The 18707-nt window shown below is 39.2% G+C and overlaps 1 protein-coding gene across 1 annotated transcript in view; it reads left to right on the forward strand.

Annotated features, from left to right (window-relative positions):
- The window catches only part of si:dkeyp-14d3.1 (transmembrane protein 132C), a 486063-nt gene extending 480226 nt beyond the window's left edge, over positions 1 to 5837 (forward strand). Inside the window, exon 9 of the mRNA XM_022670492.2 lies at positions 4104 to 5837. Coding sequence (XP_022526213.2) covers positions 4104 to 5288 — 1185 coding nt within the window. The 3' untranslated portion in view covers positions 5289 to 5837. The remainder of the gene's footprint in view (positions 1 to 4103) is intronic.
- Positions 5838 to 18707: the final 12870 nt, after the last annotated feature.

Here is an 18707-nt window from a genome sequence, read left to right on the forward strand (position 1 = left end):
AGAGTGAGCCTATGACACAGTTAGAAGTCAGCTGTTAGCATGTTAGCGTGATAACTGTATTTGTTGATGAAACTGTAAGAAGGTGTTCAGTAACTTCTAATAGAATTGCTTATAAAACAACATACCAGGCAAAAGGGTCATACACAGTAAATCCAGAAGGTAGAGGGCAAGGCAAAAAGGGGTAGTGTAATTACAAAAATGGGTCGGCAACAGACAACAATAGGAATGGAGAGACAAAAGAGTAGTCAAAAAATACAAAAAGGAGTCAGTAACACAGGAAGAACAATCAAAAGAAAAATGCTTAGTAGAAGAGCTAGCAAGCTAGATTCTGTACCTCACAAGGGAACAAAGGAAACAGGGGGTATTCATACAAGGCTGTCCAGGTGTGAGCAATCAGAAGCCTGGCAAGCGTGAACTTGTTAGCATCACATGATCAGCAGAGTCGGGGAAGTCCAGTGAGTGAGCATGCTGGGAAATGGAGTCTTTGTTGTAAAGTTCAGTGTGGACTGACAGATACGGCCCCAAAATAATTTTGATGAAATCATTTTTGGGGGTATTTTATAATGAGGATGTTCATGTCAATATGACAAAATGCTGACAAATATTGTATTCATTTAAAGAGTATGCTACTGCAACAAAAACATTTTTACTTAAATGATACAAGTTACAAAGTAGATTGCCTAAACATATACAAAACAGACTGATTTCAATACAGAATACTGCTATTATCACAATTAGTTTTTATTGTTGATAAAAAAAAAATTATAACAATATTATTGTGAATATGAATATTACAGTATGGCGCACTTCTACTTGAGAACGCTGTTTAACACACTTTTCTTACAATTTAATAGGACTTAATTCACCAGGAGCAACATAACAGGTCAACAAATGAGATTTTTTCTTTCAGTAAGCAGTTGCATTACGTTGGTGAATGAAATATTGCTGCCAGCTGAATACTGAGATTGAAATACATTCAGTTATGCAAATGCGGGTTCATCCATTTCAAGGTACAATTCCACTGGTGCGGCTCCTGGTTGGTGTAGTTTTATACAGAACCTTCCACTTTGGCTTGAATTCTACTGGTTCTTTAAATTACTACTTATTATTTTTCCCACAACATATAGGGCATCCTTAAAACAATACCAAACACTACTAACATTCAACATTAACTTTTTAAAAATATGAATAGTAACAGTATTATTTAAATTTGAGTATTCGAGAGCTTGTTTTGCTGACTGTTGGTGTGCTTTTTACCAGCAGCAAAAAATGCAGAACAAGTCTTCAATAGGAATGATTGAGGGGTGTTCATTTAAATAGTTGAATTAAGAAGGGGTGTATGAAAAATATCAATATGTATAAATCTTTCTAAACTTTTCAAGTATTAGTTTTTATTTATTAGTTTACATGTATAGATTTATAATTGTCTTCCATTTTTCCCCAATTTATCTGGCCAATTGTCCCACCCATTCAGTAGCTACTTAGCTGCTATTCAGCTGTATATCCTAATCACTGATGATGCCGCAACACAAGTAGGGTGAAGACTAACACATGCCTCCTCCTCTGATACATGTAAAGTCAGCCACCGGCTCATTTCAAACTGCTGTTGATGCTGCATTGCATCGAAGGAAAGTGCAGCAACTGGGTTCCGATACATCAGCTCACAGACGCCCTGTGCTGATCAACATCACCCTAGGAGTGATGTGGGGAGAGAGCGCCATCTACCCACCCAGAGAGAGCAAGGCCAATTGTACTCTCTCTGGTGCCAGCAGCTGATGGCAGGCTGCATGACCGGGATTCAAATCAGCGATTTATCGCTTTAGACCGCTGGAACACTCGGCGGCTGGGTGGTGCTGATTCTCACTGAAAATAAATGACTAAGTCAGTTGCAAACCAATAAAAGCAATCGCAAATCCCCTAAAAAGCAAGTGTTATATTTTCCATTTTCCAGAAGTACTCAGTGTTCCTGAAGAAACGGAACAAAACTCCAGCGCAGATTTGAAAGTGAGATTTCTTTCCACAGTTCTTCTTTTTCTCTCTCTCTCGCGCAGTGATTAGAGAGCTCTGGGGCTTTCCCTCGGGCTGTAGGGGGATTTGTAGTGTGTCGGTCCTGCAGTGTTGATATCTCGGAGAACGAGAAGCTTAAGATGCTTGCGTGTGGCAAATCCCTATTTGCATGGCCGTATCCATAATGGGAATGCCTTATTCCCTCCTTATCTTTTAATCGCGCTCCTCCTGCTCACTGAACACAGCGGAGGCCAGACGGATCTCCAGAGTGAGTTAGAGCTGATGGCGCTGGGGGCTTAGCCTCGCACAAAGCTAACATTAAGGAACTGCGGTTGGTGAACGGAGGCGTGGCGCAGAACAGCTTTTGAGCTCTGTTGTTGAGTTCTGTTCTGCTGTACTGCCCTTATAACCACTGTAACTACTGCAGGTTCTAAACTTACTGCACACGTCTCACTCGTCCCTGTTCTACTGCAGATTCTAAACTTACTGCACACGTCTTACTGCTAGCATGTCATGTCATCTTCATTAATAAATACTGATGATGTTGGTGCTGCTTTGCTGTAGCAGGGCCTGGCAGGATCTCTATCATAGATCCACTATGATTTGTACTAGAGGATACTGGAGAAAAATGTGAGACCATCTTTCCAAAACTTAATCCTGAAGCAGAGGTGGACCATGCAACATGACAATGACCTAAAATATTCCAGTAAATGCACCAAGGAAAGGCTGAAAGGATAAAAAACAGAAAGTTCTATAATAGCCATGTCAACGCTCAGATCTCCTAGGTCCTTGAGAGGTGAAAGAATTCTGCATGAAGGAGTGGGAAAATAACTTTCTACCAGACGATGTCAGAGACGGTTATGACTTATAATAGATATTACTTTTGATCTAAACAGTTGCATTAAGTGTTGAATATACTATTGCTGCCAGCTCAATTGAAATACTGAGATTGAAATACATTCAGTTATGCAAATGAGAGTTTACCCATTCGCAAGAACTGTTCCACTTGTGGCGCTCCTGGTTGGTGTAGTTTAACAAAGAACCTTCTGCTTTGGCTTCAATTCTACTGGTTCATTAAATCCATCCACTGATTATTTTTCCCACAAAATACAGCGCATCCTTTAAACACTACCAAATACTACTAACATTGAACATGTTAACTTTCTCAAAACTATGAATAGTAAAAGTATTATTTAAAATTTGTCAAAGCTCAGATATTCTAGGTTCTATTAAGAGCTGAAAGAATTCTGCATGAAGGAGTGGGAAAAAAACTGTATCAGTCGATGTTAGAGACAGTTTTTACTTATAATAGATATTACTTTTGATCTACTATATTTGTTCTATTACTAAGTAGTTGCATTAAGCAGTGAATGCAATATATTGCTACCAGCTAAATACTGAGATTGAAATACATTCAGTTATGCAAATTTCCCACAAATCCCCCCCCCCCCAACATACAGCACATCCTTAAAACACAACCAAAAAAACTGAACATGTTAACCATCTCAAAAATATGAATAATAAAAGTATTATTTAAATTTGCCTAAGCTCAGATCTTCTACATTCTATTGAGAGCTGAAAGAATTCTGCATGAAGGAGTGGGAAAAAACTACCAGTCTACCAGTCCATGCCAGAGACAGAGTTTATGTACATTTTATGATTTATAATAGATATTACTTTTTATCTACTTGTTTAGTTATATAAGCTCCATATCTCAATACTGTTCAATACTGTTTTTTGCATGACATATGGAAATATGGAAATATATCTTGTATGTTTTTTTTGCAAAAGTAAGATTCACTGAGACTACAATTAAAGCCAAACTAACAATAACAGTAAAAGTTCAAGTTCTATTGCATACAATTGTAGTCCTGGGAGCTCAGAGACCTGCCTAGTCTCTATTGTTTCTTGCTCCAAAACAACTGATCCAACTCAACTTTTTTTTTTTTGTGAAAAATACCTGAAAGTGCAGAAATTGTGGGTCCCATGGCTCAACACTAAAAAACGCTACTCTAAATTGTAAGTAAGTACATTGTAATCTTTAGTGTTGTGAGGTAACTGTGGTAACTGTGTTCTGTCTTCTGTTTGTCTCATAGGAGGCACTAATCAGTGCTTGGCTGCAGTTTAGCGACGGCTCCATGGCCCCTCTGGACCTGTACAACGCTGAACACTTTGTCCTCACTGCGATCTCGCTGGACGAGGAGGTGGTCACCGTTCGGCAGGACGCTGCAGGTCGTTGGCCAGTCATCTCGGCGGAGGCGGAAGGTCAAGGTCTTCTGGTGAGGGTGGAGATGACCGTCTGTGAGATGTGCCAGAAATTTAAACGTCGAAGCGTCTTGGCTGCTGGAAACTGCAACATTCGCGTGAAGTTTGGACATAGTGAAAGCTCCTCGAGACCTTCTGCTGCAGACTACGGGGACGAGATTGAAAACCGTCCGATGGACCGCCGGCCCAATCCGAACTTGCCGGACAGAACCGGAATGGATGGCCACTACTACGGAAGCTCAATCTCAGATATGGAGGATGGAGTGATGAGAAGAATCACAACCACGACTAAAACGGCCATCACCAGAAAAGCCGGTGGAGATAAGCTTTCAGACGACGGGAGTCAGGCAATCGACTTCTCCGATTTTCCAGCTCAAGTGGACCTTCCTAGAGGGCGCAACGTGTTTGACGATGACCTGATCCAGACCCCTCGAGGACTCACGGACCTTGAGATCGGGATGTACGCCTTGCTCGGTGTCTTCTGCTTGGCCATCCTGGTCTTCCTCATCAACTGCATCTCCTACACACTGAAGTATCGCCACAAGGAGCTGACCATCGAAGGTCAAGAGAGCATGAATCATGCACACGATTGGGTTTGGCTTGGGAACGAGGCAGAACTTCTGGAAAGCCACGTAAGTCTGTCACCGCAGACGGACGAGCAAATCACCATCATGGACTCCAGCATAGGAGGGCTGGAGGAGGGTAGCCACCTCCTGAATGGAGGGTCTTTGCAGAAGAACATCCAAAGTCAGGTACACAGAGGAGCCGAGAACACCACGGTCTGCACAGGAAAAGACAGCAAAGGGGATTCGCCGACGAGCAAGAGGAAACGAGTGAAGTTCACCACCTTTACCACCATTCCGGTGGAAAGCATCTGCGCAGCAAGCGAGACTCTAGGGGTGGGGCCTAACGAGGACATAAAGTGGGTGTGTCAGGATGTGGAACTAGGGGACTCCAAAGAACTGCGGAACTACATGGAGCGACTAAACGACAGTGCTTTAAAAGAGGTGGCGTAGTCGACACCGCCGCAGTGTGCGCTGCAGAACTGCAGAACTCACCCTTATGCCTTTTTACACGAAAAAGAGTCCGAAAAAACAGGGAACAGTCACCGTATCAACCACAAACTCACCGGACTACGAAGATCATCCCTTACATAACACGAGATACGTGCGTCGTCGTATCTCTTGGGTCGTATTCTATTCGGCAACCGAGCGCTGATGGATAGACGTGCTAACTGACGTCAGGAGAAACTACGACTAAAACAAGCTTATAAAAGAGAAATATCAGTTGAGTACACTTTTTTAAAAATGTTTGTTTCGTTTATAATTCTTTATTACCTTTTTTTTTGCTGTGTTCATTTATAATTCAATTATTTTAGCGCCTTTTGTAGTTGGAGAAAAAAAAAAAAGAAAGACACGACAGTTTTGCCAAGCTTGCCAACGCTCTGCGCACATCTACAGAAGCCTACAGTACAGAACAGTATGCAGATGGTAGACCAAGGAGTGTAATATCGATGCATATTCAAACCATTGTAAATAAAGTGCACATAGAATTCTTTTGACAGATGTGGATGTCCTTGCAGTTTCATTTCTGTTCTCGTTCAAACATTCATTTGATTTAAGATGAGTGAATAAGTGAATCGGTGAGGAAATTGGTTCACTTTTAGATCCCCACAATGCTGCGTGAGACACTAGTTTTAAACTAGTTTAAATACTTTGTTCAAACATCAAAGTAAACAAGTAAGTGGCACCAAAAATGATATTTTTCAGCATGTGTGTGTGATGGGCAGTGCTGCAGCACTGGCCACCAGCAGGGGAGCTGGGCAAGAGAGGGGAAAAAATAAGTTAGAGTTGGGTCCCAAACTACAATTCCCAGAATCCCCGCAGTGATCAGTGGCAAGCAGCCGCACCTGTGCAGCACTCTATATAAACCCCAGTCAAGCCACTCATTTTTGTTGTACCTTTACAGAGGAGTGACTGGTAACAAAGGGGAAATAAGAAAGAAAAGAAAACTACAAAAAAATAAAAGTTCTCTAAAGAAGCAAAAGGCTCACAAAAAGAAGCAAAAAGATCTGAAAAGAAAGCCATAAAAAAGATATATATATATATATAAGATCTCAAAAGAAAGCAAAAAGGAGAGGACTAAGGCTCAGCCCGTTTTGAGTTTAATTGTGTTTAAGTTTGGTTTATTTGAAGCTGAAAGCTATCTTTTGTTTGTATATCCCATTTTGTGGCATTTCCTTTGTTCTGTTTCCCGCCTTTTTTTTTGTTCCAGGAGTACCAAACCACGTTCCACAAGCACAACCTTTTTCAGCATAAATACTATTAAAACATATTTATAAATAATTAATCAAATGAAAGAATGATTAAACATATATAATTAAATAAATAAATAAAAATTGTCCATTTTGCTCTGCACTTTAATCCAACACCTCCCTCTCCTGTAACAATGTGCTCATCATTGATGTGTGCTACTCTAAATCCCCCCCCCAAAAAAACACAGAATTTGACTATTTTATTCATGACTTGGGAATCAGTTTGATATGTGGTATTAAGATCTACAGTATCTCACTGTAGATCAGGTCAGTACGCCCCTCATATTTTTGAGAATATTGTATTATATCTTTTCATGGGACAAAACTGAAGATATGTAGTCAGTGCACAGCTTAACAGCATAACAGTGTAAATTTAGTGTGCCCTAAAAATAACTCAACACACAACCAATAACGCCCTAACCACTGGCAACATAAGTGAGTACATCTCCAAGTAAAAATGGCCAAATTGTGCCCTAAGTGTCAATATTTTGTGTGGCCACCATTATTCCCATTCCTGGTGAATGTTGGAGAAATTGTGCTCCACCTCCTTCTGTTTAAGGATGCCCCAGAGGTGCTCAATTTGGGTTTAGGTCTAGAGATATGCTTGGCCAGTCAATCAATATTTTATCTTCAGCTTCCACAGCAAAGCAGTTGTCATCTTGTTCGTTATTGAGTTGGAAAATTGCCATGCGGCTTATTTTCCAAAGGGAGAGGGTCATGCTTTAAAATGTCCCAGTACATATTAAAACTGAACCATGATGCTACCACCACCATGCTTAACTGCAGTCTAAAAAATGATTTTGTTTTTTTAGTCAGAAGAACTAATATTGTCACGTTGAGTGAACTTACCGGTCAGTACAACTCAATAAAATGAGTTCAAAGAAACTGTAAAACTTTGTTTGTTGAGCCAATAAATAAAATGTGATTTTGAACCAACTTTTAGTCACTACGTGTGTCAATGCTCTTTCCGCCGTGTTGCTTCATACAGCTTTCCCATAATGCTCTTGGCACCATATATTTGCATATTGGGTGTGGCCTCTTCTTTTACTTACCATCTTTGTGTTGTCTGTTGCCCAACGCTACCTCATCCTAGACATGAGCTAGCATATTATTTGTTCCTAGCTGCAGAGTTCACTCTTGTGTTGCTGCAGTATTATGCTGTTAGTTTTGGCAGTTCTTTAAAAATATGCTAAGTATGTTGAGAATGATTACATAAATAATAAATAAACTAGTCTTTAGTCCACAGTACATATATATATATATATTATTTAGTGTGTAGACAAAGGACAGTTTATCCAGTTCCTGCTCTCCATTTACACTTGAGCCAAAGGTAACATAAGTCACATGACATGGGGGAGGAAAAAAAATCGAATATAATTGCGCACAATTTGGCCGTTTTCACTTAGGGGTGTGCTCATTTCGGATGCCAGCAATTTAAACATTAATGGCTGTGTGTTGAGTTATTTTGAGGGGACAGCAAATTTACACTGTTATCAAAGTGTCATATCTTCAATATCATCCCGTGATAAAAAAGATATTTACAAAAACATTTACGACAATGTGAGGGGTGCACTCTATTTTATGAGACACTGTATGTGGCTACAGCTTCAAAAAAAACCAATAACATCTTATTGACATGACAGATGATCCATTATGATCACAATTCATGATACATGATAAACATATACTGAATAAAAATTAATTGACTTGACTCAGTTAAGTTGTAAACATATACAACTTTAAGTTAATTTAACTTAATTGAGTTTTGTTCACACAACAACTAGAAACACAAAACAATGGTTATTTGTTCTTACAGGCTACAACACTGAGGCCTGGCAATCAACACATAAACAACACTAATTCATGTCTAGGATAAGGTAGCTTTGGGCAACAGGAAACACAAAGATGGTAAGTAAGGGAGAGGCCACACCCAATATGCAAATATATGGTGCCAGGAGCTTTATGGGAAATCTGTGTGAAATCAACACTGTAGAAAGAGCATTGACGCAGGTAGTAAATCTCAAGTATTTTTAAAGTTTTCAGGTTAAAGTTCTCTGAACTCGTTTTATGGATTTGTACTGACCAGTAAGTTCACTCAACTTAAAACAAATATTGGTTCTCTGGACTAAAAAACACACAAATAAATCACTTTTTAGAGTGTAGCTATAACATTCTTATACATATATTAACCATGTTTATAGTGCCTTATGAATGCATTATACTCATAATGTGTTATGACTATGTTTATAGAGTCTAATAGACATAATATTCCTAGAAAGTGTTACTAAAATCTGATCACAGGCTCACCTGTCCTCATCAAATCCAGAGGGATAGAAGTGTGGAGGTCCAAGAAGAGCAGCAGAGGTTTGTGGTTCTAATGCACCCTTGTTACCACAGCAACCCATGCAGATACGCTTGTGATGCTCAAACACAAATCTGACCTGATCACTTGGAAACAACCGTGTCATTGACTATGTTGGTCTAATGAAAAATTACGATTTTTGATTTAAACTCCTTTTTTCAGTTTGCCTAAAAGCAAATCCATCCATTACCTATTAAAACAACTTAAAATAAATAATTAAACTCAAATGATATTTTTTACAATGAAAAATTATATTAAAATTATATTTTCTTTATTCATTTTGTTAAAAAAAAAAAAAAACTGTTGTATGAAAGCAATAGAACACTTGAGGTCATGTATTATCCGAATAACATCACGGCTGTGATAATCTACGACCAAATCACACCCGTGATGTTATTCGTGATAACACACTCCCTCTCGTGTTCTGTTGCTTTTATACAACAGGTTTTTTTTTACAAAATGAATGAAGAAAATAAATCAAAGAACTTTAAGAAATTCAGAATGAATGAACTATAACCCCTTCATTTTAAAACCTCACGCAAAATCATGTCTCAGACACTTCTGAGTGTTATAGAGTCTAAGTTTGAGGACTTCAGTCCTAAAAGAACTGGATGTTTCCCTCCAAAAAGTTTTTTTTTTTTTTCCTGCATTTGAATGGGTAACATGCATGTTTGCTGGGTTTGAAATATTCAGCTCAAATACTGCCTCAGCAAAATAATACATTTCCATTCCTCTGTGTTGCGCTCCAAACCATATTTTATTCCCCAAATCTTTGGTATGCGAGACTTCCGTTGCCGCAAGCGTCCGACTCCAGCTGTTTCCACTGAGATAGCAACTCTGGAAAAGCCTTGGAGACAGCTCTGCTGTAATTTAATAAATTGTGTCCAGGATCATTTTCATAATTAAGAAAAAAAAAAAAAACTCTGCAAAACTAATTTGAATCTGTTCTAACTTCAACCGCTCTGCGGCAATCAGTTTAGAGCCACCGTGAGACAATAACTACAGAGCATGTTCAAACAAGGACAACGCAAATATTGTCAATATTCATTTTATCAGCGGCATCAGCGTGTTCCTGTGGAGATGCGCTCCTGCGGGGGGGAAGTGTGTTTGAATTGAATAATGACAGTAGGACATGTTAATGTGACATTTTGCCCACAATCTCTCAAAGTGAATTATCGTAATCTGTCGGTACACAAATGGCAATTATTCTCTAATTAACCTACAGCAGAGATCCCTGGGAATAGCGTGACACGGGGTGGAGAGGTCGTATTGTCTCCCTGCTATTGACTAATGGAAACGTTCCTATCACTTTACCGCAGTGAACAGCCTGAGAGCACAGAGAGAGAGGGAATAAGAAGTGACAGCCAGCCAGGTCTCTCGCAAAGTAAAATAAATTTAACTGGCTATTTATGATCAATTTTAATCCGATTTAAAGGAGAAGACGTTACGGTATCAACCTCTAAAGCTTTTCTCTCCTTATTAAAGGGGTTCAAGTTAGTTTGCATTAAAAAGGTCATTACTGTGCATTACTGTACTTAATGTAATTTGTAAATCAGCTGAACAAGAAATATTGCACCAGAAACTAAAGCAAACTAATTTCCTCAACTAACTTTAAAAAGTTGGTGTAATTAAATCATTTGTTTTGGCACAATTTACAAATTGTAGTTAAAATCTAGTTGAGGCCAAGCCAACCACTCTGCACTACTCTGCACTACTGCACATGCTCAGTTTGACTCTTTAGTTAAACAGGGTCTACTGAGCAATTCTGCAGGGGTTTTCATGCGATGTTGTTGACGCTATTTGCATAATGGGCGTGTCCTCCCATCTTTCACTCACCATCAGGGTGTAGTCATTCTCCACAGGCTGCTTCTCCTGGGATTCACATATGTATTATGCGTTAACTGTTTGCTTTCAGTGTTGAATGTTATAAGGGCAAGTTATTGTGTTTTGTGTTGCTGCGTGTATGTAGATGTTAATGTGACTTAAGTTATTAAGTTTATGCTGTTAAAAATAATTAGAAGTTTCTTAAAATATATAATTTTTTTGGAAAAATGTAAGTCTACAAGAAGTTGAAACAACCCAGAAAGTCTCTTACAAACAGTTGCGTTGAATTTTCAAAGTAAAATAAAGATAACTCACTACAGTATCAACCCCTAAAGATTTTCTCTTTTTATTAAAGATCCGAGTTTGCTCAATGTTTGTACATATGTTAAACATCTGAATAAAAAACAAATGCTAACTGCCCTGTGCAAAGTTACCTTCTGTTCAGAGGCGGAGCTAAAACATGACCTGACAAAGTGGGCAGGACTGGAAAACATGACACTGAAAAAGTGGGTGGGGCTGGACTGGCTGGATGTCCAACTCCCTCTTCCCACAGGCTGCAGTCAGTAGTAGTTGCATGAGATGGCACTCTGTGGAGAATGACTACACACTGATGGTGAGTAAGAGATGGAAGGATACACCCAATATGCAAATAGTGGGACCAACATCAGGTGAAAACTCCTGCAGAATTGCTCAGTAGACCCCGTTTAACTTCCCAAACCTTCCCACACTTCCCAAACCTGGTAAACCTCAACCCCAACACTTCTCAAACACCTCAACACAACACCTCAATAACACCTCACACTCCTAAAAGATCAAGACGTGTCATTAATCTGTCCAGCCGCTGCTCTAATCAGGCGTGATTCAGACTGATGAGTTGAAGCAATTAGAGGCTCTGAGAGGTTTACTCTCCACGGCTCGGGCTGTTTGTTTGCTGTGGCTTTTCTGTATTGCAGTAGAAGAGCTGGAGTGGGTGATTACACATGCAGCTCCCTCTATTAGACTATCGATCTCTCTCTCTCTCTTTCTCTCTCTCTCTTTCTCTGAACTGAATAAAAACAAGATTGAACGAGTCTGTTAAACGCTGCTCATTCCTCTCCTTCACTTCTTTCCTTTCCATCTTCTACTTCTTCATCGCTCCATCCATCCATGTCTTTTTCGTTGCGCTACATTTTTCTTTTCTTGCGGTCAAGCTGTTTCGTTCCCCTCCAAAGTTTTTGTCATTCCGGTCTTTCCGTTTCTCTCGTTTTTTTCTCGTCTTCTATCTCTCACGCCACTCTCGCTCCTTCTCTCGGCTGTCTGACAAATGACTGTTTTTCTTTTTTCCTTTTTTTTTTGTCTTTCTCTCCTTTGTGGGATTTCGATTGTGGCTCTATCCGGGTGGGATTGATGTGTAGTGAGTGTGTGTGTGTGTGTGTGGTGAGGATTGTGAATTGAGGTGCACAGTCTGTGAACTGTGAAGGACGGAGGAAGGCGCAGAGCCCCGGTGAGGAATGTAACAGTCACACACACACAGGGAAAGATGGATGGAACTCCAGCGGTAATTAACGCTCCATTGTGATCGTGTTTTATTTCACATTTCCCTCATTTGTTTCTCAGCTTGGCAGAAAAGAAAAAAAAAACCTCATATAGTTTCTCACTCTTTTTTTTTTTTTTTAGATGTTCTTGACTTTGCATTTCTACAGTCCACAACTCTGCACTGGAGGCCTTGTCCTTGGTTTCCCCCAAGAGAAAAGCCCGGATGAGCCGATAACGAGCCGATACACCGGTTGTTCTGGATGGTGCTGCAGGATAACAATGCAGATATCTGGACTTATTATATTTTCTTATTTTTTAACACTGTGAACGAATGCTGTGACTACCTTCTCGTTATTCTGCTCATTCTGTGTCTACTGTATAAGATTCACTTAAAAGACAACAACAACATTATACAGCTCTGGAAAAAAAAAAAAATAAGAGACCACTTAAAAAAATGTTGAGTTTCTTCGATTTCACCAAATTAAAATCCTCTGGAATATAATATACTCACTAGGAAGATGGATGATCACACGCCATCAATCTGAACCAAGCTGAACTGCTTGAATTTTTGCACCAGGAGTGCAGGCATAAAGTTATCCAAAAGCAGTGTGTAAGACTGGTGGAGGAGAACATGCCAAGATGCATGAAAAAAAACTGTGATTAATAACCAGGGTTACTCCACCAAATATTGATTTCTGAACTATTTATTTAAGGTGTGAAAGATCTGTACTTTTTTATTATTTCAGCCATTTCTCATTTTCTGCAAGTAAATGCTCCAAATGACAATATTTTTATTCAGAATTTGGGAGAAACGCTGACCGTAGTTTATAGAATAAAACAACAATGTTCATTTTACTCAAACAAATAGCTATAAACAGCAAAATCAGAGAAACTGATTCAGAAACTGAAGTGGTCTCTTAATTTTTCCAGAATTTATATTTATAGTAATATTTAACAAAGAGTCTCACTCAGCACCATTCAAACACGTAACTTGCTTTGACAGCCTTTACCATTAAAGCCAAGCAAATATAATATTAAAGACAATGTAAAAATTCCAAGACCATACATTGGGGAAGGTAGCCTCAAAGGAAAGATTACACAGTTATGGTGAGTGCGTAAGAACGTCAACAAGCCCAGTATGCAAATAGATGGCCTCAGAAGCCAATGGAAAAGATATAAAAAGGTAACTTTTCGCTTATCCAATTAGCACTGATCAAACATAAGCTCTCCAAACCATTACTGATTGTAGAAACTTTACACTAGACCTCAGTGTCAAGCAGCTTGGACTGTGTGTCTCTCCACTCTTCCTCCAGACTCTGCTCCCTTGATTTACAAATGAAATGCAAAATTTACTGATGATCAGTGATGGTTTGTTTAGAGAGTCATGTCATCTGCTGGTGTTGATGCACTGTGTTTTATTATCAAGTCTAAAGTCAGTGCAGTTTTGTTTTTCCCACAAAATCTTACAGCACTTCATGCTTCCCTCTGCTACTGACAACTTTTGTAGAAATGTGGATTTCATTTTCCAGCAGGACTTGGCACACTGCCCACACTGCCAAAATAACTAATTGATCTTATATAATATTCAAATTTTCTGAGACACTGATTTATGGGTTTTCATTGGCTGTAAGTTATAGTAATCATCAATATTAAAATAAATGAATTTTTAAAATAGATCACTATTTTAGTAATACCTCTATATAATGAGTAATACCTCTATATAATATGAGTCTCACATTTTCAACAGATTTAATGAATTAAAGAAATGATATTCAAGTTTTTTTTAGATGCACCTCTATTATCTGATTATCTTGTTCTCAGGCAATGGACAGATGAGCAACAGTTAAAGGGCACTTCAGTGGGCTTTCAATCAGATTTCAGCTGGGACCAATGCTCCTGTGGCTCCACCCCTAAAACCACAAGCGTCTAGACCTGAGATCCATTGGCTTTGCACCTAAGGATTCTTTATGTTGGTAAAACAGGCAAATCTGAATGAATGTGTTTTGTTTTGCAGTTATTTTGAACGTATCCCCCTACCTTTAATGATTTAATAACCAGCAATATTCCCTGGTAATAAATAGTATTATTTTACTGATTTACTAAAATGACATTGACCTCTAAGAACCCTTGACCTTGTAAAATCACCATTTCTGTTTGTGTTCCCCAAGATATCAAACACCAGAACACCACCAGAGTGTCCAGCTTCTTCACACACACTCTGTTCATTAGCTAAAGCAGAGGCAGATTAAGCCCTGATGTGTGAAAGTGCTTAATCTATCTGATTGGATCTTGATTTGACAGGTCTTTTAAACCCTGGTCTGAAACGTCTTTTGATTAGAATAATGAGTCGCGAGTCTTCAGAGAAATGCAATCACATCAAATATCAAAGAACGTTCAAAGACGCAGGAACGCAGGATATCTGAGGTAAACACAGCATCTTCATCCTCTCAGGGTTTCTGTACGACCTGTACGACTCTAAATACCTTCTTTCACTCTGTTTAATTATGTTTTAGGTTCAGTGCTTTTAGTGGAGAAACTGTGTGGAAATTGCAGCTTTAGAACGGAGATTCTCAAACTGTGCTGTGTGGATGCTTCGCATACCATCTGAGGAACATGAGACACAGTTTGTGAAACACTGATCTAGGCATAGCACAGTTAAAACACTAAACAGCTGAAATAAAATTGGATTTTGATCTTGTGATCATAATTTGCGGAAGCTCTGCATTATTATTTGCTTTCCCTTTTGCAGTACAACAGACGGTGATGTCTGCTGTTATCGTGGCTAAAAAGCTGCTCCTTTTAAATTGGAAATGGCTATCAGCTCCCTCGTTTAAACATTGGCTAGCTGAGATGCTCAATTTTGCTTCTATGGAGCGTTTGCGCAATCATGAACCAAGTGCACAGCGGTACACTAAACAGATTTGGGATACAATAACAAATTATTTTAAGAGGCCGTAATTATTACTATTATTATTTATTTTATGATTGCTATTTCGTGTCATTTTTATTTATTTTATGATTGCTATTGTGCTATTTCGTGTCATGACCATTGAGCTTTATCTACTACAATAATAATAATAATTATTATTATTATTATTATTATTATTATTATTATTATTGTTTCTACTATCGTCTAGTTACCTTCAGCCTTGCTGTTGCTTTACTATTATTACCATTATTTATTTATTTATTTATTTTAGTTTTTCCCTGTCCTTTTCTGGGTGTGTTTGCTAGGAGGGGGGTGGGTCAGAATTTCTGTTTGCTAAGCATAATGTTTTCTTTTGAATTTTCTTCAAAAATTTGACAAAAAAAAATATATATATGTATATATATATAACACTAAACAGCTGAAACACACTAAAAAATAAGGTAAAGTGCATTTAACATTTCTTAGTACATCTTCCCTATTGATTTTTGGTCATATATCTATGGCCAAAAAATGTAGGAGAGTAAGCATGAAGAAGAGAAACGAGATGCGTCTGGAGAAGCTGGTCAGACGTGCGTGGTTCGGGGTTGGTGTGGAGCAGGACTCTGTGGTAACGGTGGCAGAGAGGAGGACACTGCACAAACTGCTCGCCATCATGAATGATGATGATCACCCACTGCATTCCATCATTATGGATCATAGGAGCAGTTTCAGTGGCAGGTTCTTGTCACAGAGCTGTTCTATATTCAGACTCAGGAGATCCTTTGTTCCAAGAGCCATAAGACTCTTCAACTCTTACCAGTGTAGCTGGAAGAGAGAGAACAGATGAGGATTGAGATTCATATACTTTTTAAATCACAACCTACACCACATACAATATGTTGATTTCTTTTTACCTTTATTTGGAATTCCATTTTACTTAAACATTTATTTCATAAATAATTATTCTGTAAGCCTGAAAAATTGGTTTGAAGTGATGGTACGTGATCAGGAGATCATTGGTTGAAATCCTGCTCTTGCAGCTTGCCATTTGCTACCGAAGCCCTAAAGGAGCCCAACTGGCTTTGGTGATGTCGCTCAGCACAAGGCGTCTGTGAGCTGATCTATTGCAACCGAGTCGCTGCGCTTTCCTCCAAATGCATTGTGATACTTCTCTGCAAGTTGGAAAGTAGTTTAAAAAAAAAGACAGTGGCTGCAGGAGGAGGCATGTACTAGTCTTCACCTTCCTGGTGTGTTGGTGCATCACTAGCGATAGGTGGAGTCCTAATGAGTGGGTTGGGTATTGACCTTGTAAATTGGGAAGAAAATTAGAAATAAAGTAAAAAAAAAAATAGGTAACGTATAGAGTCCAGTCTACTTTTTCCTGTCAGAAGACTTCTGATTTGATCATGGGTGATACATGGTTTAAGAAACACATCTCCAAACATCTTGAACATTTTAATGATGGCAATTTCAATTAATATAAAGTTTCCATAGGAATTAAACACATCACATCAACACAATCACCATCAAAAGACCCCTGAGATCCATGACTGCTGTTGCCAGAACAGATTTCCTTTCTGAATGATGGACAGGCTTGTATCCAGTCCACAGTCTACGGCTTCTTTCTTCTCTGAAGGGGTTAAATCTGGTGTGGAGCACAGAGCTGAGTCAGACGTGTCAATAAATAAAAAAGAAATAAACAGCCTCAATAAATAATGTCTGTCTGTGATATTGCAGAGGTAAAACTCAACAGCTCAAGGCGTCGTCCTTCCTTGCCTGGAGGAGATCTGCCCAGCTTCTCTTCATAAATCTCCCCACCTATCCTTCCCTCTACAGCTGTATGTCACTTCAGGACACTAAACAGTGAACCCTATTACCCTCCATTACACAAACACACACATATACACACCTTTATAGAATGACAGGACAATATCAGAGGTCATACACAAAGTATATGAACAATATATATACACACAGTACACATGCTAGGCACAACAGCCACCACACCACTACATTAAACCACTGATAATATAGATAAATAAATAATACTAACCTCCAGAAGCTGGATAGTTCGTAAAAGGGGTGGATATATGTTAGGCAGTGAGTGAACAGTCAGTTCCTGAAGTTGATAGAACCTAAACTAGGCAGCAACTGGGTCAGAACATTTCCGAAACATCAGGCCAGCCTAGTGGGGTCGTTTTTTGGTATATAGTGGTCAGTATCAACCAAAAATGCTTTAAGGAAGGACATCCATACCTCTTTTCCACCAACAAAGTGCTGGTGCTTGACCTAGAACCTGCAAACGTTTTGAGAACCAGCCTATTTTCCCCTGCTTTATAGAGTCACTCAATACTTATGAGAATGTTCCAAAAAACAGAAACAGAAGTCAAGGGACAATTTGGACGCCTTCCAGACCAGGAAGACTGTGGGGCCAGAATGGCACCGACTTTTCTGGCCGAGTGCTTCTGGTGCTTTTGAGGTGGAAAAGTACAGAACCGTTTAGAAATTTGCCACCAGCACCAAAGGCGCTACTGAAAGCCAGTGGAAAAGTGTCCCCGGTGAACTAATGACAGGGTTATGGGTGCCCAATGCACATGGCCTAAATGGGAACTCCCACCATCAGCTCAAATAAAAAAAAAAAATGTGAGGGGTAGTTTGGGAGGGGCACTGGGTGATGTATGGGTTTAGAGGCAGTGCAAGAGGGAGTGCTGATTGGCTGAGCTGCAGCAGTAACTTATGATAGGGGTGAGACACAGATGGTTGAATGTCAGCAGTGGGCAGAATTGTTGATTACCTGATCTGCATATTGTGACGTGTCCGACCTATAGCTCAGTTGAACCTTCAGGGGTGCTGCAGAGGTGAAAATTACCGAAACAAACACATTTTTTAAAGATTAGGAAATGTTCATAAAAATGTTGAGCTGAACTTATATGTTTCATTTCTTTAAAGGAACACATTTCAGCTACTAATGGAAGAAAAAACAGTTTAGGCAAATTACACCTTATTGAATAAACTTCCAATGAGATTAATCCATCTGATCAAGCATTTGGCTTGGAAGCATAAAGTCAATGCCAGAACTACCCACTAACCATCATATTAGTGAATCCAAACTGAAAGAGCAGGTATTACTGGTAAGGCTACACACTGGTGGTGAGTTGTAGATGGGGGACACACCCATTATGCAAATAAATGACAACAAGAACCAATAGGAAACGTGTACTTCTTGTGGGATGTACTAAGAAAGGTTAGGTAAATTTTAAAGGGGCACTAAACCTCCTGATTTTGACTATTTACACCATCAGCTCAAATTGGAAAAAGGCACTGGGTGATGTATGGGTTTAGAGGCACGGAAGGAGAAAGAACTGATTGGCTGAGCTACAGGAGCAGCAGTGTGCCTCTAAAAACGGTGAGACCCAGATGGTTTGACGTCAGAAGGGGGCGGTATTATTGATTAACTGGTTTGCATATTGTGAGTGTCTGCATACATGCAAGTACATGGAAGCATCATTCTC

Source organism: Astyanax mexicanus, chromosome 12, assembly GCF_023375975.1.
Source record: "Astyanax mexicanus isolate ESR-SI-001 chromosome 12, AstMex3_surface, whole genome shotgun sequence".
Classification (NCBI taxonomy): Eukaryota; Metazoa; Chordata; class Actinopteri; order Characiformes; family Acestrorhamphidae; genus Astyanax; species Astyanax mexicanus.